The sequence below is a fragment of the Purpureocillium lilacinum genome, assembly GCF_023168085.1.
Source record: "Purpureocillium lilacinum CBS 284.36 DNA, scaffold_4, whole genome shotgun sequence".
In the NCBI taxonomy this organism is placed as follows: Eukaryota; Fungi; Ascomycota; class Sordariomycetes; order Hypocreales; family Ophiocordycipitaceae; genus Purpureocillium; species Purpureocillium lilacinum.
In genome coordinates, this window is record NW_027072114.1 from 3212164 (window position 1) to 3234709 (window position 22546).

Consider the following 22546-nt stretch of genomic DNA (forward strand, 5'->3'; position numbering starts at 1 on the left):
GGCTCACTACTCCCACGGACGCCACGTGTGGCGCACGGAGCTCTCTTACGAGTGCAACCACACGCGCCGGCACCCTCCACCCAAACGGCAAACCGCGTCCACCATCGCATCCGTCGTCAGACCGCAGCATCGGCTCCCCTCGCTGTCGCAATCGCAGTCGCTGCAGCAGTTGCATGTTTCTCTTCAACCAGCTACGCGCCACCTTTGGACGACCCGCCAACATGCCTCCAGGTACGTGGCCTGTTCAGGTTCCCTCTCCGCGCAGCGCAGCGCCGCGCCGCGCCGCGCCCCCACTCGCTGCCTGCGTTGCGCCTGCCGTTTCTTGTGCCACGCGCCGCTGTTGGCCTGAGGCCGTTTGCACGGCAGCGCAGCGAGGCAGCAGACGTGCGCTGGCCGCTCGAATTGGTCCCTTTTGCTCCGTTCACCGCTCTCCCACCCCTGCCCCTTCTGCGTTACTGCCACTTCTCCTGCTGCCGACCTCACCCCGCCGAGCTCGTCGACCATGGCACGGAGAAGACGCCCTGCTAAGCCCAAGACAGCCCTGAGCGACGACGAGCAGTCCGACTTCGAGCAGCCCGGCCTCCCCATCCGCGCTTCCGACTCCAACTCGGCTGAAGATGACTTTGCGAGCGACGACGAGCCGAGTGCCAATGGAGGCGCCGTGAACGGCGCGGGCGCCGATGACGAGGGCGACGAGGGCGACGAGGATGACGAGGAGGCGGGAGATCTCGAGGAGGACGAGTAAGACCAAGGCGCCCACCGGTCGTCTGCTTGCGCCGCTGCTCACGGCTTGCAGGTTCATCGTGGAGGCAGTCAAGAAGCACATGATCGACGACGACGTACGTCACTCGCAACTGCCATTGACTGCTAGCCCCACGCCCTGTTGCTAATCCAGACCGCGCATAGGGATCGTTGAAGTTTCTCGTCAAGTGGGAGGGCTGGGAAAAGAAGTCAGACATGACGTGGGAGCCCGAGGACAACTTGCTGTGAGGCTCCCCGCACCTCGCTTGTGACCAAGGAGAGTTGGCTGACGCGCCCGGTCCTGCAGGGAGTCGGCATCCGAAATTCTTGAGGAGTATCTGCGGTCAATTGGCGGCCGCGACAGCATATTCGAGGAGACGGAGAAGGCGGCACGCGGAAAGAAGCGTGGTCGAGCGTCGACCGGGACCACGACGGCAACGAAGCGCTCCCGAAAGAACGGCGCGGCCGCTCACCCTGCCGACTCGACGCCGCCGGCCAGCTCGAAGAAATGGAGCCCGCCCGCGGGCTCTTGGGAGGACGAGATTGAGTCGATTGACGCTTGCGAGGACGAGGGCAACGGCAAGCTGGTCGTCTATCTCATCTGGAAGAACGGCCGCAAGACCAAGCATGAGACATCCGTCATCTACAAAAAGTGCCCGCAAAAGGTGAGACGAAGATGCACATCTCCTTGCCCATGTTTCCGCGATTCTGACTCGATTCAGATGCTCCAATTCTACGAGCGGCATGTCAAGATCATCAGGGACGAGGTCAGGACGGCGGCAGATTGAGCGAGCATCGTAGGCGAGAGTGCTTGCGCGATGCGGCTGGGAACAGGGAAATATCACCGGTGTTTGGTGCCTTGATTTCTTTAGGCTTGGAGTCTGGCTACTTCACGTACCCGCGTATGAAGCGACTTGCGTGAGACAGAAGGAAGCTTTCTTTTTGGCTGGCTTTATAATAAGCCGCCGCGGTGAGTAAAGGTGGATGGCTGTGTACGATTTTAGGTTGCTGCGAGCTTGCAGGTACTCTATAATTGACCAAGTTGGTGTAGTGTGCGCATCTCTTGGTTATTATTGTTATGTACCTCAGATGAAGTCGGTCTGCACTCTGGCGGATGCGAACACGAATATGCCATGATGTCGTTGAAGCTGTGTTGCCCGAGGCGGTGGTCAACAAAGGATTGACGCACGGGCCAATGACGACGCCCAAATGGGCGAGGTTGGGAAGCAGAGCTCTGGTCACTGGTGGCCCGAGACCCACCAGGGACGCCCCAGGTCCCCTGCCAGCGCCAGCTGGGTAGGTGGGCTCCACTGGGCAACCGGGCCGGGAGCTGAAGCCGCTCCGGCGCTGTGCCTGTGCTGTCGGGTGCCCTTTGCCCCTGGCGACGGCCACTAGAAGCCGGTTTTGGGCGGGGCCGCGCCGGGGGCGCCAGCGCACCTATGGAGCCCCAGCTCAGCCCAGCCTTGCCATTTTTATTGACTCCCGCTTCCCGCCGCCCAGGGCCTTTTTTCTGCGGCCGTAAAGTCGGTGGCGGGGCAACCAGTATATCAGCGCCGCTGCGGCAGGCCGCGCCGCCTCTCTGCATTCCGCATTCCTCCCAAGTCTTGCGTCGTCTGTCGTCTCTGCCAAGCCAAATGCACCTGATCTTGTTGAACTGAGAGGGCTTTGTACAAAGTATTTGCTGTGTTCAATTGCTTGCCACGACACGATACCCAAGCGAGAGTCGAGCTGCTTCATCTCGCTGTGTTGCAACACCATCGCGATCGACTGGTATGTTCAGCGGCCCCGTCGCCTATTGTTCGGGAATGACCCAAAGCTAATCCAGCTCACGCAGCAGCCCTACGACGAACCCCATCTTTCATCCCGTCTCGGCACATTCCAGTCAAACGGTTTTCCCTCGCGCGACGGGACGACCCTTCCCGAAGGTCCACGACCTAGACATATCAACGCGCCTGCGCCCGTCTCTCTCCGCTCGAGGCAGAGACCGCGGCCACGAGGCCCCACCGCCACCATGGTGCAGCGAAACCACGTCATCGCCATCATCATCATCGTCCTCTTCGCCATCCTGGCGCTCGTCTCCTTTGGCATCTGGAAGCTGGTGCACACGGCGAGGAGAGACCTGAGCGTCACGTCAGCGTCGAGCGGGAGCAGCGGCTCCGACTCTCTAGTCGATAACTGACCCCGCGGGGCGGACACGCCTGCATCCCCTTCTTCTTTGTCGCCGTTGCCGCAGGGCCGTGTGACTTCGTCGTCTCTTGTGGAGTCGACGTTGCGCGTCCGGCAGCGGCAGCGGCGGCGGCAGCGATGGGGGTGTCGGCCCGCGGGGTACAGTATGGCTGGATGAGGCATGTTGACGACGATGACGCCATCACAAGACGGACACGATGCGCATGGCGCTACTGCCAGAACGCGCAGATACGTAGGAGGATAATGACGGCTACGAGCATGGGGCACATGGGCACAGCTTTTTGGATATCCGCCCGCTTGGCATATAAGGGGGGGCATCACATCACGACTTCGGATGCACAAGTATGACTGACAGACTCAGTCCGAACCGGCGCAAGCGATGGGTAATGAATGATATTTTCTGGGGAACATGAGCGACACATACAAAGTTACATAGCACTAGCAGCGTAAATCGAAACGCAAATGCATCACAGCCGGTGTGCTCCTCGTGTACAACAAACATGTTCGAGTCACCAACCGACCCCCCCCACTCCGTCCGCTGTCAAGTTTGCCCGTCCACGAAGCCAGTGTCATGGATCAAGCGCCACCACATCAGCGACGTGCACGCATGACGTGGACGGCTGCACTGATTAACTCGCAGACTTCGGGTACATATATAAAGACAAAATTTTGCATGCTCCCACGGCGGTAGAGGCATTCTTCTCCTTCACCAAGCTCCAAGGGTAGGACAACGCTTCGCATACTCTACTCGGCACATATAGCCACAGCAAAGCCACGACACGGATTATATACGACGCGGTTGAGACGCCTAAATATCACGACAATGTTCCACCTCTCTGATCTGGGGCGAAAGGCTGCTTCTGAGTCGTCCACGGCGGCGAGCACCAGGGAGCCGCCTTCGGATCTGCTCTACGAAACCAGCCCGGAAAGGAGCACGACGCCCCGTCCAACAACTCGCAGGATCTTTCCGTACGACTTCATGACCGAGAACCCGATGTTTCAGACTGTTATCGAGAACATGCAGGACGATTCACGAGCGGAGGTCGCGTCAACGCGCAGCCGCGCGACCATCAGGGACCGCGACAACACGTCGGACATGGTGTCCTCGTCGGAGGCCGCCGGCCCCTCCGCCTTCCACAAGCAGTGCCTCGTCGCGCTCAAGCTGCTCCACGAGCTCAAGGACGACCTGGAGATGCGCCGCGGGGACGCTGAGCGGCGACGGGACGAGTACGCCTCCGCGCTGCGACGCCGCGACTGGCTCGACTTTCGGCGCGACCCGGTGCACTTCCTGACCATCACGCTGGGCATCAAAGAGCCCAAGGACCTGCTCGATAGGATGGCCTGGTTCTCCAAGCAGGGCGGCCGCGGGCTCAGAGACTCGCAGAGCGAGGCGAGGCTCCAGGCGCAGATTGACTGGGACTGCTCCATGCCGGACTTGTCGCGTGTCAACATCGTGTGCCGGAAGCAAGAGCTGTCGGACAAGGCGAGGATTCTGGCGAGCCAGATCGAGCACGTGGACCACCTGATTATGTCTGCGTCGAGCGCGCTGGCCGAGGACGGGGAGGAGGTCGACGGTGATGATGATGACTCCAGCCTCGGTTTTGGGGGAATGGACGAGGAGCTGGAGTCGCTGGGGTCGAGCCAGAAACAGGATAGGTCTTCCCACTCCGATGCGTCGTCTCAGGAACGGGAGGAGGAGGAGGAGGAGGAGAAGAAGATGAAGAAGAAGAATAAGGGAAAGCAGCCGTGGTACAACGATGTAGTACTCGACACGGATCGGCCCTCGCGGGAGAGTGACAGGGCAAGCCCTCTCCTCAGGCTGTCCTCGCCGTCCGATCTCGAGACTCGCTCTGAAGACGAGACCTCGCACCAAGATTTCGAGCTCTCGTTTCCCCCAGCGACAAGCGCCAGCGAAGCCTACTATCAGGCCATGCTTCGCGCGCGATACAACGCGCGCGCACCTCGTACGCAACACACGACAACGACAGTCAACAGCACCGCGCCCAGCCCGGACGCACGCAGCCCCCGGGACGGCTACCCCAACTTCGAGCTAGAAGACCTGGTGGACGCCATGATTGGCACCACGGTGGACAGCATGCTGGAGCGCATCAGCCGCGAGGAGGCAGTAGATATCCTTCAGGGCGCGATGATGAAGGCGGCGGAGTTCCACGCCCAGGAGGTACTGGAAAACGAGTCTCGGCAGCGGGCTAGGGAGGGCTCGCGTTAACTCTTGGCAGGCGAGTTCTTTTCCGCGAGGGACACTCGTGACCGGTGCCAGCGGCCATGTAGCTAGACGCTCATCGTCAATGGCGTGAGGCGACGGTAGTCGATGTCATGATTGATGGACCCGAGCGGAACCATGTACATGCCGCTCAGGCAGGCAGATTGGGCTGGCAGCTGACCATGGGACGAGCGGCGCAACCCACACACATCCGTCGTCTATCTGCGTCTACATCACGTACGTGGTCGAGACGAGGGATGAAGTGAAGGGCACGTCACACGCATTGCTCGGGGTAATCTCAAGTCATATATTTCCACAGCACGGTGCTGTGCCCCTGGGCCACAGCGCCAAAATATACCAAATAGAAAAGAAAAAAAAACAGTCTGGAAGCTTGGCGCGTGTATAGCGAGTCATGCGATCCCGCTCCTCGTCCGAATATCGTGTGGTGGTGCACCACGCAGGTACGATGGGGACTGGACTGGCCGATGGTGACATTGTCGTGCATACGACGAGGATCCACTGGGTGCACTATATGTGTTCCTGCGTAATCCGAGGTCTGGCGGTGTGGATGGACTTTTGGACGCGTCGTTGGGCAGTCGGTCTTGCGCAATGGTGACGGCAGCACAGGGGGACAGGGGCATCCCATGACCGAGCGCCGCGACTCCGGCACGGTGGTGTAAGTCTGTGCTGGGAAGCGAGCAGATACAACTCCAAAATCTGATAATCCGTAGGTTCTGGTGAAAAGAACTAAGCGAGCGAGATCTGAGATCTGAGATCTCATGTGGGGAGTTGGCATGCGTATGTGCCTGCCAAAGACGCGACGCGGCGTCGTGGGAACCAATCTCACACCCGGGTAATGATACCCAAGAATATTGTCGTTGCCAAGGCACACGATTCATTAAAGATCAAATGAGAATTGTAAAAGAAAACCTTCTCACTGCTCTTTTTTGAGCGCGCTCAACACGCGTCCAGGCCCATGGTGGGATGTGTTCATGCGGCCAAAGAGGATTTTGAGTTGAGGCCGATTCATGTTGATTAATGCATCCCGTCGCTTTGACGCCCATACAGACCCAGCACACCCATCCCCACGGGCAAACTCGCCCGGGCAAGGTGACCTAATGTCGCCATAATCCATCTCATCATGAATGCAAGACTGCCGTCCTCATGCGATTGTGTCCGGGCACTCCTTGCTTTCCAGGCCTCCCGGGGTGCCGTGTCCTGGACGCATCCGCAGTCCATGTTCGTGCTTGTCCGGTATTTAGTCAATGTCCATCTCATGTCGAGCGTGGCTCTTGGGGACTTGCACCGTTTTCCCCGGGGAATCACTCTCATTTTGTTGAAACTGCATCGAAGCACAAAGCTTCGCGGTCTGAGCTCGCGTCCTTGGCAGGCTATTGAGTCGACGTTTTCTATCCATTCCTTCTCTCTCGTCCTTTTATACCAGCCATGAAGTTCTCTCAGGCGCTCGTCGCCTCTTGGGCTACCCTCGCTCTTTCGGCTCCGGTGCTGCATCCGGGGGCTGCTGCTACTGGCGGAGGCCTGGAGTCTCCCGCCGTCAGCGAGGTCAACAATGGTCTTGACCAGCCCGAGGGCGAGGCCAAGCCCCCTACCGTCGACGTCAACAACGAGGATAACGAGGTCGATGGAGAGCAGGGCGTGGTGGATGAAGACTCCTGCGAGATCCTGCCCGAGGGCGATGATGCTGGCGGAAAGGGACCCGAGTCGCAGATCTCGGGTTCTGCTACTCTTCCTTCCACGCCCGAGGCCACGCAGTCCGGCACCTCGGCCAGCGAAGAGGAGGAGGGAGATGAGTGCCCCGTCGAGGAGGCATCGGCCGGCGGAAGCGGTGCTGAGACTGCCTCTACCGGCGAGGGCTCAAGCACTCCCGTAGAGGTCCCCGCCGAGGGCGCTGACAAGCCTGACGGCCCTGTCTCTGGCGGCGCGTCTCCTGAAGGGGACGACGAGGATTCGTGTGAGGCTGACGAGCAGTCAGAAGGCCCGGGAGCGAGCACCACCGACGACGGTATGACGGGCGATGCCGGCAATGAGGATGATGAGTGTGACGCCGAAGATGGCGGTGACACCACTGGCGAGGGACCCATCCCCGCTGGCACCAACGAAGGCGAGACTCCCGGCCCTGCCCCTCCCTCTGGTTCCACGACTCCCGGACAGGAGAGCCCGGAGGGCCCCGGAGGCGCTCCCCCCAGCCAAGAGGGCGGCAACTCTTCTCCTCCCACGGGGCCTGACAGCCAGGGTGAGCCTCCCGCCGGTTCTCCCCCCTCGGGCCAGCCTGTGCCCGGCGAGGGTTCCAACGGCTCCGGTGGTGACGCTGCGCAACCCCCGAGCGGACAAGGCTCTTCTACTGGAAGCGAGACCAACGTGAACGTTGACGTCTCCACCTCGTCTGAGCACGGCAACGGAGGTAGCGGTCCTCAGAGCCCTTCCACCCCAGGCAAGCCTGGAAAGGAGAACACCCCTGAGAACTCCGGCGATGTTCCTTCCGCCACCGGCACTTCCACTGAGGACAAGCCTGTTCGGGGTGACCAGCCTGAGATCCCCGATGGGCCCTCCACCCCGACCAAGCCCGTCCACAATGGGCCTGAGATGGACGACGAGGTTCCTTCGGCCCCTCCCGGCGCTGACTCGCCCACTTCGAACGAAGCCGGCAGCGGGACCAACATCAACGTGAACGTCACCGGCTCGGTTACCAGCGAGCAGGAGGGAAGCAACTCTCCCGGCGCTGGAGGCTCTTCGAGCACTCCTGGAAACGGCCCCTCCCCTTCGCAGGTCCCTGGCCAGGGCGACAACGCCGCGCCTCCCAGCGGATCGTCTCCTGGCGGTGACATGCCCACCGGCTCGTCCACGTCCACCCCCGAGGCGCCGGGCGCCGAAGGCGAGAGCCCGGCCGGCAACGAGCCTTCCGGTCCCCCTACCACCGGCTCTCCCACCCCTGAGGCTCCTGGCAGCGAGGGCGGCGAGACCCCCGTGCCTGGCACAGTCGGCACTGAGACCCCGAGCGAGACGCCCAGCGGCCCTACCGGCGGCGAGCAGCCTCCCTCCGGCCCGCCTACCAGCACTGGAGGCGAGACGTCGACCCCTGAGGGTGAGGAGGATGAGTGCCCTGCTGATGAGGAGAATGACGTGGACGCCGGCGAGGAGGATGAGTGCCCTGCTGAGGAGGGCGACGAGGTGCCGGGTGCTGGCACCACCACCGGCACCAACACGAGCGAAACCGCCGAGGAGGGAGATGAGTGCCCCGCGGATGAGGACGTCGAGGGGGGCAGCAGCTCTGCTACTCCCACCGGCGACGAGTCCGCCGCGACTCCCTCCGCGTCGGCCGACGCTGGAAGCACCACCGAGGCGACCCAGTCCAGCGCCGAGGGCGAGGAGGGGGACGATGAGTGCCCCGCCGACGAGAATAACGAGATTGACTCGGAGCTCTCCTCAGAGAGCACCTAGACGTCCCATCAAATGGTTCCTCCGTCCTGTTCTCCTGTCTGTCCTCCAACCCAAGAAATTGTTTAGCCAAATATCACAGCATGATCCCCCGGTCGCAAAGCGGCAGGGAGCTTGTTATCGAACAGTTGGTGAAGGCGACCGCTGGGGGGGTGATGGGCACAGGGGCTTCAGGAGCTTTTCTCCTTTAGAGTGGCAGTATCTTGCTCTTTCATATCAGTATTTGATTTTGCCAGACTCGGTTGCATATTTCCCTTTCTGTGCGTTGACATTCGATGACATGTTGTATATGCGCATGGTCAAGGCTGGCAGCACGGATGGGGCTCCCTTCTGGAAAATAGAGACGGACCAAAAGAACCCGCGGCGGATCAGCTGGTCTGACCGTCCCAGCTGGATATGGGACGAATCAGCAGCGTTCGCAAGGGCGGCGCGGTGCAAGCCGGAAGGGAAGACGCGACGAGGAGCCGACTCATTTGTATGGTCATGATGCTGTTCCTTGTATTTGGTATCTATCCATTGTAGCAAGCCCCCCTGTTTTGCGCCCTGCCCTTCCAGCCCATTAGATGCTCGTCTATCGTCGTAATCAGCGGCCATCGCATGCGCCGGAGGTCCCATCACTCGCGCGCGTCTTCGACTACCAACTCGTCAGGCCCTTGACGCGGTCGAAGCCGCCTCTCAGCTGGCTCTCGGGCTTGACCACCTTGCCCTTGAGGACGGTGTAGCGGACGAGGTTCTCGCAGTCCTCGGGCTTGACGCGCGCGAGCCAGATGCACTGCCCGGCGCCGAGGTCGGCTTTGGCGTCGCCGTTGGCGGGCTTGCCGTTGCCGTTGGCCTCGCCGTTGCCGTTGCCGTTGCCGTTGGGCGCGGGATGATCCGACGCTGAGCTCTGCGGGTCGTGCGTCTCTTCTTCGACGACGGCGTCATCGTCGTCCTGGCCAAAGGCGTTGGGCCGGCGGTAGATCATGACGTTGGCCGAGTACTTGTGCCCGCCGACGTGGCTGATGAAGTAGATGCCGACCCCGCCGGGCCGCTCGTCGTGCAGGTCGCGGTACAGGCCGAGGGGCCTCAGGTGGCGCTCGAGCTCCTTGCGCAGCAGGGGCGCGCTCTGGCCGCAGCGGGCGTCGCGCGTCTTCTGGCTGCACATGAGGATGACGGCGCTGTGGGGGCAGGGGCGGGTGAGGAGGTCGGGGACGGAGGACGGGTCCGGGCTGGGGATGGAGCGCGGCAGCGGCGGATGGCTCTCGAGGCGCAGGGGCGAGGTGTTTGTGGGCGCGTTGCTGACGATCTGGGAGAGGAGCGTGGGGACGTTGCGCGGGTGGACGTTTTGGACGAGGGTGAAGGCGGGGAGGAGGAGGACGGTGGTGGGCTCCGAGTAGTCGCTGGTGTCGTGGGGGGTGGGCATGTTGGAGGCGGAGAGCATGAGGCGCTGGGAGGGTTGGGGTGTGGTTAGCGAAGGGCATGTTTTGGGGGCAGTTGAGTGAGTCGCGATGTGTAAGTGAGGTGAGGTTGAGGTGAGGTGAGGGCTGAGATGAGGCTCTGTGAAGATCGCCACCCACTCGCCCACGCCCTCACCCCCTCGACACTCCCAAATACAAGCAGCAAGCAACATGATGTCGAAATGCCCAGGAAAGGAGAAACGTCAAGGGTGGACTCACCCCATTCGTAGGCGCATCCGCCCTGTCAATGGCCTCCATGACACTGCCCTTCTCGTCGGCCACGTCGCGCACCCAGTCGGCCTTGCCCGTGCCGACGAGCACATGCGTGCTCCAGCCCTTGACGTGCCCGTACAGCAGGTCCTCCTCGTCGATCTTGAAGCCGCGCGGGTACCGCACCGTGCAGCTGTCGCAGTCGTGCAGGCACTCGTCGCCGTCGCGCGCCGGGTCCGTCTTGGCGAACAGCTCCGTGACCCCCGGGGTCGCGCCGGCGCCGGAGCCGGACGACCCCCGGCCCAGCACCGACGACATGAGCGACTTGAGCGAGACGGCCATCTTTTGCTTCACGGGCATGCGCTGCGCCGCGGCGGCGGCGGTGGAGGATGAGGACGGGAGGGGGGATGAGGAAGAGGGATTGGTGGTGGCCGAAGGGGGCGACATGACGGTGGTGGTGGTTTGGTGGTCCCCGGAGTCCGTATATTAAAAAAAGTAGGCTCCCGTTGATGACTGATGGGTTACTCTAGCCTCACGCAACCCACTCGGCGCCGGGCAGCCGCTAGACGGCCGACAGACAGACGGACAGACAAACCCGATGGCCCAAACGGGCATCTACCTAGCAAAAAAGCCTGGCTCTGGTCTGGGGGGGCCCACGGAAAACGGAGCCGGTGGTAGGGAGCGCGGCGAGGAAAATAATTTGCAGGGCCGCTGATTTGCTGGGCCCAAAAATACGGAAGCCCCGTTATCAGATCCGAAATGTTGGGGTATCTTTTCTTTTGCGCCGGGCGTTAGTCCGTAGTGGCAGCAGCAGCAGCGGCGGCTCGGCTGACGGCGGGGGGGGCCCAAGGGAAGGAGACGGTTCAGCGCGCGCGTCCCAGACACGCCCGGGCCGGAGTTACTGGGGCTCGGGGGTACTCGGCGGGTGCAGAGGTGGTGGCGTGTGTGTGTGCCGGCAAACGCGAAGCCCATTCGTCGCCGTGTACTGTAATAAAATGGACTCCTCCCAACACCGGCGGCACGACTGCGAAGAGCGCGCAAGAGAATACAGTACTGTACACCGCAGCGAGGCAGCGAAGGAATGAATCGTAACGAGGACAATGCTGTACAGTAAAAACAAGAATTCAGTACTGCCCGTCGAATCATTTATAATGCGAGACCCCCCCCTCGCAAGCCAACGTCAGCGCACGCGCACGCGTCGTTTCCCCCCTCGTCCACCCTGCCGACGACCCGGTACGGCGCCTCTGCGATTTGTATGAGGCCCTGCGCGTCTGCCCGCAAAACGCCGCGTATCTCCGAGCCACCCCCAGGATTATCAGATCCCGTCCCTCTCCAAAAGGGCAGCCTCCGGCAAACCCCACCCTGAGGTAGGCACCCACCATCCACGGCGCGTGTGCCCCTGTGGCGACCGTGTTAGTGCCTGGGCCTGTCTTTTGACAGCATGACAGCTTGCGAAGCGACCTGATGATGGAACTGAGAGACACCAAACCCCCAGCCCCGCGAGCCGCCTGCGCTAGAGCTCGGAACCAAGAGCGAAGGAGGCCCGCCCCCCAGTCCCCAGTCCACAGTCCCAGGCGGCGCCAAATTCCGAAGCTCCGCGCCTGTATCCTCGGCGCTGACCGTCGGGTCGCCAACGGCCAGGCGCTCATTGGGCGCGCACCGCGCGGCGCGGGTGGTGGTGCCATCTCGCCCGTGCATATCGTGCGAGTCTGCGACGTGCGATGACGTCCTGGGCAGTTACTCCGAGCGAGGCGGCCCCCCTTAGATGAAGGAAAACTCCGTCCGTATCAGTGACTGCGTCCCTATCTGAAGTAATTACCTGTGAGCTCGTCTTTGTCGGTGAGGCATAGAAGCCGGCAGGCATTTGCTCCCTCCCTTCGTACTCGCATCTGCTGCGATACTGCTGCGCGCTCCACAGCATGCGTACCAGAATCCGCGAACAAAAATCCAGGCACAGCACGCAAGCTCCCACTTGGGGCCCCCTTTGAGACGTATTCAAGGTATTTTGGACGAAGTGACATGTACCGTAAGTTGTGAGAGCTACAAAGTCGGCTCTGTACGCAGAGCTTCGTCATCTACATACATGCACGACCCAACCAACGCGACAAGACAACACGGCAAAACGTCCGAGGCACACAATCCAAGAAAAGCATAGAGTTTACGATACTCGCCGCCCTTGCATCCCCGTTCACACACGTACTCCGTACTCCGTACATCCATCCATCCATCTATACACGCACACAATTACCGGTCGTTGGCTCGCGGGCCCCATCGTCAGCCACCGACACGCGCCGCATGAAGCAACCACCACCACCACCACCACGACGGAGCTTCTCCCCCTCAATCACATGCAAACCCAAGAATGACCAGACCGCTGCTGCTTTCGTCGTCGTAAAAAAGGCCCCCCTACAGTACATGCAAGCATCACATATAGCGCAAGAAAAACCCCCTGAAAGAAAAAAAAAAAAACTCTCTTTCCCTCTCCCTTCCCTCGTCCTTCGTCGTAGTCCGTGACCGAATCCGTCCGCGACTCAGACGTTCTTCTTGCGTGCCTCGTCGTACTCTTCGTCCACCTCGCTGTCCGCCCCGTACTCTCCCTCCTCTTCGCCTTCCTCGTCGCCGCCGCCGCCGGTCCGCATCCGCACCTGGTCCGACTTGCGCCTCCGATCCTTCATCGCCTCGCGGATCTTGCGGCTCGCCTCGTTGAACCCCTCGGCCGAGTCGAGCGTCGTGAAGCCGCTGATGGGAAACGCCCCGGACCCGAAGCCGCCGCCCGCGCTGCTCGACCGCGACCGGCTGCGCGACCGCGACGGCGGGCGCGTCGAGAAGATGCCAATCTTGCCAATGTTGCTGAACGAGTCGTTGCGCGGCAGCGCCCGGCTGGACTGCGTCGTGCTGCGCCGCGACAGCGCCGGCGGTGACTCCACCTCGGCCGCGAACCCGGCACCGCTGCTCGACTGGTCGCTGTCGGTGCGTCGGTGATGTCGAGGCCCGTCCGCCGTCTGCGCCCCCGCGCCCTCCACCTTGGACACGTCCGGCACCAGCCGCGTCTTGTCAAAGTCGGGAAACATCTCGGGCCCCAGCTCGTTGATCAGGTCCGTCACCTGCGCGCTCAGCTCCGCCCGCCGCACCCGCAGCTTGTGGATGTTGAACGTCGACGTCGGCACCAGGCACAGCACCAGCGGCCGCAGCGACTTGAAGATGTCCATGCCCACCTCGCCGAACCGCAGCGCCGCGAACGCGATGCCGATGAACACCGGCCACACCGCCAGGTACACGAGCCACAGCGGCACCCACCCGGGCACGTAACCCCACGCCCGGTCCTGCCACACCTTGAGCACCACCAGGATCGAGTACAGGTGGTACAGCGTCGGCGCGAGCCCCAGCGCCACCAGGATTTTCCACGTCGCCATCACGTCGCGCCCGCGGATCTTGACCGTCGAGCCCGCCAGCGCCGTCTTGGCCTTCTTGCGGCTGATGATCTTGGTCGCCACGAAGACGGGCGCGAACATGAGCAGCCCCGGCACCGTGCACAGGAACAGCACCAGCAGCTTGGCCGACCGGTACACGAACAGGAACAGCACCTTGAGGATCGACATCCGCCCGTACTGCACCTGGTGGTCCTTGAGGTTGAGGTACCGCAGCTGCGAGTTGTACTCCTTGACCGCCCCCGACAGCGCCGAGATGCGCTCGTCGTCCTTGTACCGCTCGTACCCCATGGCCAGCCGTCGGTTGAGCTCCACCACCACCGGCAGCGGCAGCTTCTTGCCCGTCGGGTTGTACAGCCTGCGCGCCGCCTGGATCATCATGAGCGTGTCGTAGTCGGGCGCCGACACCGTCACCGAGCTGAGCGCCTGGTACACCGTGTCCAGCACCTGCCCGATGGCCTCGCGCCGCTGGTTGTTGCGGTACAGCTCCACGAGGTGCTGCGGGATCTCAAACGGCGCCCCAAACTCCACCACGGCCCGCGACCGGAACTTGTGCGGGTGGAAGTAGTTCATGCCCACGGGCACGATCTTGAGCCCGCAGTTGGGCGACTCGGCCAGCGCCCCCAGCGCCATGATGGCGACGCCCGCCTTGAGCGGGAGCAGCTCGGTGCGGTCGTGGCTGCCGCCCTCGGGGAAGATGCCCACGCAGCCCCCGCTCCGCAGCCGCGCGAACACGGCCTCGTAGACGCTCGTCTGGTCGATGTGAGGCGCCAGCTTGTACTTTGTGCCCTCGAAGCCCGGCGCCGGGCCCTTGAGCTTGGTGTTGGTGAAGCGGCCCTCGGCGTCGACGTCGTCGCGCCCGGTGAGCTGCTGCATGGCCAGCCTGCCCTTGAAGGGCCGCTTGATGCGAACCTCCTCGGGGCCGATGATCTGCGCAATGTCGACGCTCGCGCCCGTGGTCTTCTTGCCCGGCGGGAGGAAGAGCATTCCCTGCACCTCTCCCTCTCCCTCGCCGAACTTGGTGCCCACGCCGCGGATCAGCGTCGGGTCGTTGATGGGGTCCGGCAGGTAGATCCGGCCTGTCGCCGGCTTGGCCGAGTCCTGGGCGCGCCCGACGGGCACGGAGCCGACCTGGCGGGAGCCCCAGCCGATGAAGCCGTGGACCGACTTTTGCGCGATGAGCAGCGACACCCGGCGGTTCGCCTCGTGCCGCAACGTGCGCTGGAGGATGAGCGCGTCGACAAACTACGCAGCAGAGACGGGTATGTCAGCAATCACAAGAATAATGCAGGCCTCGCACAGAGGGACTCGAGGCCGCGACATGGGCACACGACCATCACGGGTACGCGTTGAAGGGGGGCGCTCGCTCACCTGGTTCGCGTGCGGCGCGGCGACAAACAGCACCGGGCCTGACTGCGGAACCCGCCATGAACCCCGCGGCACGACCTCGCGGAAGAAGAGGTCGACGAGGTTGCCGATGACGTATAGAAACAGGTCGTACTTCCAGTTGACCATGGGATACAGCTCCTTCTTGTGCGCGCCCTCCTCGTCCTGCCGCCGCTGCAGCTCCTGTTGCCTCCGCAGGTTCTCCTCGTCCCCGGCCGCGGGGGCACCGGCGGCCGGATCACCGCGTCGGCGCTCGTCCTGGGGCGCCATCGCGTGCCGCGTCAGACGGGCAGCCGGGCGATTGTTGGGAGGAGAGGGTTGTCGGAGACGCGGTAGAGAGGCTCCTCTCTCTCACGCAGCTCGCGCTCTGCCTCGCTCTCGTGTTGGCCGAATGTCGCTGATGCGCACGCTTTTTTACCGGGTTGGTTCCACGTCGACTATGCGGCAGCAAGGCACCCGTTCGTCGCAAAACGGGCTGGACGAAGCGTCGTCTAGGTGAGGGCGGGGAGGGGGGGAGACGGCGGGAATCGGCGAGCGAGTGCGTGCATGCGACAGACGCCCGGCGTCGAGGAGCTGAGCGCGGCTGCTATTTGTGGCGGCTTGAGGAGGCGACGTTGCTCATCCCAAGATAGGTAGGCTGGCTGGCCCGGTTGGCTTGGTGTGCGGATGGGGATGGTTGGGCGGGCGGAATTGGGGGGGGGAGGCGGGGGCCGCTTTTTCTCCAGCTGTCGAGTCTGGCTGTCATTAGTGAGTGAGGGGTTGGTGGTTGGCGGGCAGCATGGGGCCTCAGCACCTGGCAGCGTCTATCCGCCGTCGATCCATCGTGCATTGAAAAGCTTCCGTGGGGCCATCAAATGCATGTCCACTGCCCGCTATCTCCAAGCACCTATACATGTGAGGTGGTGCTGTGCTGTGCCCACTGTGTCCGTCCGCTGCGGTGCTCCGTAGCTTACCTTACCTTAGGCCCGAACTGACCTGAACCAGCGGGGCCGCTGGGCCGCTGGGCCGCCCGGCGTGTCACCCGCTGGGGCAGCCTCGGGCCTTGGAACCTCCATCCGTCCTAGCACAGGCTGGAAGCCCGCCGATATCCATCTCAAGCCCGTGCCGTGCCGTTTGCCATGGCTGTCAGGGCTATCAGCTATTTTTTTTTCACCGAGATCAGACGGCCGGCCGAGGACACGGCAAAGCCGCCTGCCCCGTCCGGACGCACATCTCGGTGGCCTGTGACGCCGGCGGCTCGCCGCACGAGCACATGCAGCCGTGGCGCACCAACGCACCTCCATCTCAACAGAATTTTTCCCGCTCACCTGCATGTCTAGTGGCCCGCCCGGCCTGCCTCGTCCTCGGCGGCGGGCTGGCCGAGATACGACGACGGCGACGACGACATGCCTCGGACTTTTGCTTGCCTTGTTTGCCAAATTGTCAATTGCTTGCTGCTGACTGTAGATTGCGAAATGCGCGCTTCTGATCATGGATATGGACTTGCATGACACACGCCATCCCCCCACCGGGTTCGCCCACCGACCTCAACTCCACCTCCACCAGTGGGGGACGCCAGATGGGGTCGAGTTGCTGATGGTGGAAGCCATCCATCACTTCCTCCTCCTCCGTCCCTTCTTCTCCGGCACGCTCGCGCTCCCTCCCGCCACCTCTCCCTCCTCCAGCTGGCCCTCCTGCTCCAGCTCCTTGAGCTTCTCCTGTCCGGATATGAACATGCTGAGGTCCCGGTTCATCTCCTTGAGCTCCGCGTTCTCCGTCTTGAGCTCCTCCAGCGTCTTGTGCACCGCCTCGCTGTCCGCGCCGAGATGCTCGATGCGCTTCAGCAGCCCCTCGTTCACCCGCTTCTCCTCCTGCAGCGACTTGCCCAGGTTGCGCGCCAGCGTCTCCGACTTGGTGGCTTTGTTCCGCTCGCGCTCCAGGTCGCGCTCGAGCTGCGGCACCGTGTCCGCGCTGAGCGTCTTGTACTTGTCCTCGAGGTCCTTGATCCGCTCCATCATCTTGGACGACTGCGCCGCGTTGCTCTCTGCTATCGCCGACGCCTTGGCGGCCTTGTCCACCGTCTTGCTGATCAGATCCTCGTAGTACGCGCGCTGGGATTCCAACTGACTCGTAATGAGATGGGTGTACTCCAGCCCGATGTTCTCGAGCTTGGCCCGCGGCACCACGTCCTCGTCCTCTCGCTGGCCACCGGGGTTGCCTCGCCCCGGCAGCTCGACGACTTTGCCGTCGCCCTTATCGCGGATGAGTCTGTGCACCCACATGTCGCCGGCGTAATCCCACACGTGCTGCGTCTCGAGCTCCAGGGCGAAGCAATGCGCCGTCTCTTTCCAGTGATCCTTGGCGTGACCGCCCTTATACCGGCCGCAACCGACGTAGCCGCAGATGAGGCAAATCCAGAGATCATCCGTGCAGTCACAGACGCTGCAAAGGTTCGAGGCTGAAGACCCAAACGGCTGCGAGTATGGATTGTCTGGGTCGCTTACAGACCCTTGTGAGGATGCGCTCGTGAAGCGGCACACCGGGCAGCCGGCGCCTTTCCAGTTCTGCAAGCAGCTGCAATGGAATACGTGAGAGCACGGAATGGTCATGAGCCCGTTGGTCTCGTCCATCCGCTCCAGACAGACGGGACACGTCGGCAGCTCGATGAGGTTCGGCGTCGGAGGCGGAAACGGCTTCAGGCTGCTGGACACGGTCGAGGATGAAGAACCTCCTGCGTTGTCGCTCCGGTGTGAGCGCGTTGGCGTCTCAAAAGTGATCGACTTGACAAACACCGCGTGACAGACCTGTGGCTGTCGGGTGCGTGAGCAGCTGGAACACAACGAGAATCCACTGGGACTACTCACCTCCATCGAGTTGAAGACCTTGCCATCAAACTCCTTCCTCCACTGCTTTGCCCTCTTGCCATCCCGAAACTTGAGCAGCACCAGGTAGCGGTTCATGCGCGACGTCATCACCATCCGGCAGTGGCTGATATCGCCCATCCACCGATCACCCACGAAGCCCATGAAGTCGCCCGGTGTCATGTACGCCGGCACCGCCGGGATGCATAGTGTCGTGCACGAGTCCCCGCTCGCCCCTTCATCTTCCTCGTAGATGTTCTGTTCTGGCGCGCTCAACGCCGAGGACTCGTCGCCTTCTCTATAGAAATGGACAACGCCCCAACCCAGTTCGGTGTTCCGGCCCTCGAGAGGCACAAACTCCGCCTTGGTTGCAGTGCCAGCGCCGCCATATGAAGGACCGAGCGTCGGCGCCGCCACAGAACCAGCCCTGCTTGGCTCGCCAGCCATATCGTCCGGCAGCAGAGGATCAAAGGTCTCGAGGCTGACGCGGCCGAACCGCCAATCCTGAACCGCAGTCTGAGGCTTTATCGCCGCAGTCGACGGAGGCGGCGGATAGCTCTTCGTCCGCTCGAGCCACTGCCTCTCGGGCACGGCCTCCACCGTCCGTCTGTCGTCGTGGTCGGGCGCTCGCGAGTCTCCGCAGTCGATGACGCCGTGCGCCGACGGTCGCCGTATGCTCTCTTCGGCCAAAGGAGCCGCAGTCGCTGGTCCGTCACCAAACTTGTAGCTGTTGAGCCGAGGGATCACTCTTGAGGTCGGTCGATCTCGGCGCGGGTGCGATGGAAAGTGGTCAAAGACCGACGCGTCCTTGTTTGGCAGATAGATGTCTCTGCTCTGCTGCGCGGGCGCTTCCGGGCGACCCGTGGGATTTGGCGTAGGGTATAGCTCAAATTTCAGGTGATAAAAGTACGAAGGCATGGCCTCGAGCCGTCTCTAACAAGGCCGTGAGTCGCCGTGCGAGTAGTGTTTCGCGAACGTTTGCCGAGATTATGAAGGTGGCAACGCGCTGATGGAGAGGCCAGGTGGCGAATGATGCGCTCAAGACTCACGGCGGAAGCAAACTTTCTTCCAGAAAGCTCCGTCTTGCAAGAGGGCTGTGCCGGGATCGCATGGCTGCCTCGTGCGCGGTCAAGGTAGGAAAGAAGCAACAAAGCGTGGAGGGACGGGAATGATGAAGGGCATTTGGCGGGGCATTCAGCAGCCGACAGTGGATCTACAACTATCGGCCTGGTGGAACGCACTTGTACGACCCACCTCGTCAGCGCCCGGTGACGCATCGTAGATCGTCAGCAGCTCCACGAGCAGTCTGTTCTACATGGGCGACTCTTTCACACATACACAACAGACGGTAAATCATTTGACTGGTAACAGTCTGTATTGGCGTGCCCCAAAAAGGGTACACGCAAGCTATGCTAACCCGACATCAATGCGGCCGAAGCCAGTCATGCCCGACTCCAGATCCGAAAGACCATGATAACGCCGCTCCGCTGGTATTCCCAGCGCAAGTCATGAAACCCAAAGATAGCCACTCCTCGCGCGCCTACTGGCCGCCACGAAGACGCAGAACGAGATGCAGGGTGCTCTCCTTCTGAATGTTGTAGTCGCTGAGGGTGCGGCCGTCTTCCAGTTGCTTGCCGGCAAAGATGAGACGCTGCTGGTCCGGAGGGATGCCCTCCTTGTCCTGGATCTTGGACTTGACGTTGTCAATAGTATCGCTGGATTCCACCTCCAACGTGATCGTCTTGCCCGTCAACGTCTTGACGAAAATCTGCATACCACCACGAAGGCGGAGCACCAAGTGCAGGGTCGACTCCTTCTGGATGTTGTAGTCGCTCAAGGTCCGTCCGTCCTCGAGCTGCTTGCCGGCAAAGATAAGGCGCTGCTGGTCAGGAGGGATGCCCTCCTTATCCTGGATCTTTGACTTGACGTTGTCGATCGTGTCAGATGACTCGACCTCCAGCGTAATCGTCTTTCCGGTCAAGGTCTTGACGAAGATCTGCATGCCACCACGGAGACGAAGGACGAGATGGAGGGTCGACTCCTTCTGGATGTTGTAGTCGGACAGGGTACGGCCATCCTCGAGCTGCTTGCCTGCGAAAATCAGGCGCTGCTGGTCCGGAGGAATGCCCTCCTTGTCCTGAATCTTCGACTTGACGTTGTCGATGGTGTCGGAAGACTCCACCTCGAGGGTGATGGTCTTTCCAGTAAGGGTCTTGACGACTGTGTATTGTCAGCGGCCGGTTCAGCGGATCTAGTAGGGATATTTAAACATACAGATTTGCATACCGCCACGGAGGCGGAGGACGAGGTGGAGCGTGGACTCCTTCTGAATGTTGTAATCAGACAGGGTGCGGCCATCCTCGAGCTGCTTGCCAGCGAAAATCAGGCGCTGCTGGTCCGGAGGAATGCCCTCCTTGTCCTGAATCTTCGACTTGACATTGTCGATAGTGTCGGACGACTCCACCTCGAGGGTGATGGTCTTGCCGGTGACTGCATGCCAAGTTAGCCATGTCGTTCGCGGGCGGACGATCCGGAGATGACGCAGCGGGGTTACTCACGGGTCTTGACGAAGATCTGCATGGTGACGTTCGCGCGGATATCGCTGTGGGAGATGATGAGAAGAGTTGTGCGATGCGGAGAGGAGTCCCGAGGCGGCCAAGAAGCGCGGTTGGGATTTGGTGCGAGAGAGAGGTTTGCAGGAGGAAGAGAGGGCGGCGTTGGCGAACGGCGGGAGGAGACCGTTTATGTATGACACAGGTGGGAGGCGACGGGATGGAAGGCCGAGAGGGGAGCGAGAGGAGGGGGCGCAGTGACTGGGCGAACGCGGTTGGCTTGGGGTGGCCGATTACGCCTGCGTCAGGCGTGGCCGGGGAGGCGGCGCATGATTCATCAGCCAATAGCGCGGGGTGATGCCTGTCCGAAGGCTCCAGAACCAGCCGCCGGTTCCCTGTGGCCAGCGCCCTGTTCAGTGAGTGCGTGCGTGCCTGCGCGGCCCAGACGCAGGTGGGAGGTTGTTTCCGGTACGGCGCCGGACGCAGCGCGGGAGGTGAGACACGCCGTACTGGGGACTTGGGCCTGCGGGCACTGATACCGTCCTGTCGGGGTTGCCTGTGGCGCATGAGCATCCAAAAAGCGGGGCCCGACTTGCGCCGACCTGGCATCCTGGACGAAGAGTCCCGGATGCAGTCATCAGCAAGCCCGTGAATAATCCGACCCTGGCAGCCCGGCGACGCCGCCGAAGCACATGGAACGTGGCCATCCGCGCAGGAACTTTCTGCTCTCGATTTCTTTGCCGGAGCCGTCATTGTTCTTTGCCTTTGTTTACTCTCTTGTCTGGCAGGCCAGAGTGCATCGCGCTATCAAGGTCCACGTTCGCCGCATCGCACGATGATGAGCTGGCCGGCTTGCGGGGAAAGGGCGAGGCTGGTGCGCGGCCGGTGGCGCCGCCTGTCCGCGTGGTGAGGACCCGTCTCCACCGGGCAGTCCTCCAGCGCGCCCGCGCGCCGTTGCAGCGAGCGAGCTGGCTGGCGCGGACAATCTGCCCCGAGCACACCACCGTTTTGGCTCAGCACGCCAGCGACACAACGCCCAGCGCCCACCCGCAAGAGGGAAATCTCGCCCTGCCATAGCGGCGGTGCACCCTCAGTCCTACTGCGCCATCTCTCGCCGTCGTCGTCAAGTCTCACGGCTCGCCCTTGAATTTCGCGGCCGCGAAACCCGCCAGCGCGTCAGCAAACAGCCCAGCTGTGAGACGCGAGAAGCGGGGTGCCCGAGACCGCCGCCCACAACCCGCGCGACGGGCCGGAGGTGCCCCCCGGTGCGACGACGTCATCTGCGCAGGGGGTTGCGTTTCGGCGACTGCGACTTCGCCAGGACCGGGCTCGCACCCTGCCACCTGGGTTCGCCGCCTGACGCGCGACGCGCCGGTAAAGATGCCTCGCTGCCGGCCGCGCGAGCTCTGGCCATCGATGACAAACGCGGCATCTGCTCTTGTTCGCCTCTTTGTGTAACTGCAAGTTGGTTGACCCGTTAGCTCGTCGCGGGGGAGGGGCCAACCAAGTGGGACGCTGTCGACACCCTTATCGTAGCCCCGATGTTAGTGCCCGAGGCGTGTTGCAGCAAGCCAACATACCGTCACACTCAAGGCAAAGCAACATCGACTTGAATCGCGCAGAAAAGCTGTATTTGCCAGCGACGGCCGTCAACAGTGCCTAGAATGCCTCGACATGCCGCGAATCAATGACGCAACCATGCTGTGCCCCTTGAATCCAAACCTCCCCGCTTCTACTGCCAAGGCAATGCTAGTCATCGTCCCGCTCACCAGACCTCCTATGCGCGTTCGTCTAAGCTGCAAAAGTCATGCTGATCTTTCGTCTCCCATAAGGCGTGAAACATGATCCTCCTCTGCTGCGTGAAAATGACAGATCGCTTTCCCTTTTGTTGCCTCTGCCAAGAGGGCGTGTCCCGTGTCTCCAGATATGATGCCACCGTTAATCAATAAATGCGTCTTCTTCAAGTCATACATCGTTGGGTAAGCTGAAAAGAGTTCGTTACAGGGTCGTCACACATTTGTGTCAGGTAACTTCATGCCGTACGCGCGGTGACCAGCCGCCAGCGGAGAATGTTAAAATGGTTTTCGAG

The 22546-nt window shown here is 62.0% G+C and overlaps 6 protein-coding genes across 6 annotated transcripts; 3 read left to right on the forward strand and 3 right to left on the reverse strand.

Annotated features, from left to right (window-relative positions):
- Positions 1-502: 502 nt before the first annotated feature.
- On the forward strand, positions 503-1529 carry PLICBS_006138 (uncharacterized protein; the record flags this gene model as incomplete). Its single annotated transcript, XM_018319893.2, has 5 exons — positions 503-741; positions 797-839; positions 907-986; positions 1049-1406; positions 1464-1529. The coding sequence occupies 5 exons, from the start codon at positions 503-505 to the stop codon at positions 1527-1529; spliced, it is 786 nt and encodes a 261-aa protein (XP_018182367.1).
- A 2222-nt stretch (positions 1530-3751) lies between these two features.
- PLICBS_006139 (uncharacterized protein) lies at positions 3752-5155 on the forward strand (the record flags this gene model as incomplete). Its single annotated transcript, XM_018319895.2, has 1 exon — positions 3752-5155. One exon carries the CDS (start codon positions 3752-3754, stop codon positions 5153-5155), a length of 1404 nt encoding a protein of 467 aa, XP_018182369.2.
- Positions 5156-6595: 1440 nt separating this feature from the next.
- On the forward strand, positions 6596-8608 carry PLICBS_006140 (uncharacterized protein; the record flags this gene model as incomplete). Its single annotated transcript, XM_018319896.2, has 1 exon — positions 6596-8608. One exon carries the CDS (start codon positions 6596-6598, stop codon positions 8606-8608), a length of 2013 nt encoding a protein of 670 aa, XP_018182370.2.
- Positions 8609-9239: 631 nt separating this feature from the next.
- PLICBS_006141 (uncharacterized protein) lies at positions 9240-10698 on the reverse strand (the record flags this gene model as incomplete). Its single annotated transcript, XM_065600868.1, has 2 exons — positions 9240-10031; positions 10261-10698. The coding sequence occupies 2 exons, from the start codon at positions 10696-10698 to the stop codon at positions 9240-9242; spliced, it is 1230 nt and encodes a 409-aa protein (XP_065456940.1).
- A 2084-nt stretch (positions 10699-12782) lies between these two features.
- PLICBS_006142 (uncharacterized protein) lies at positions 12783-15335 on the reverse strand (the record flags this gene model as incomplete). Its single annotated transcript, XM_018319898.2, has 2 exons — positions 12783-14924; positions 15051-15335. 2 exons carry the CDS (start codon positions 15333-15335, stop codon positions 12783-12785), a joined length of 2427 nt encoding a protein of 808 aa, XP_018182372.1.
- Positions 15336-16657: 1322 nt separating this feature from the next.
- PLICBS_006143 (uncharacterized protein) lies at positions 16658-18823 on the reverse strand (the record flags this gene model as incomplete). The annotated part of the gene is made up of 2 exons (XM_065600869.1): positions 16658-17854; positions 17909-18823. The coding sequence occupies 2 exons, from the start codon at positions 18821-18823 to the stop codon at positions 16658-16660; spliced, it is 2112 nt and encodes a 703-aa protein (XP_065456941.1).
- Between the last annotated feature and the right edge of the window lie 3723 nt (positions 18824-22546).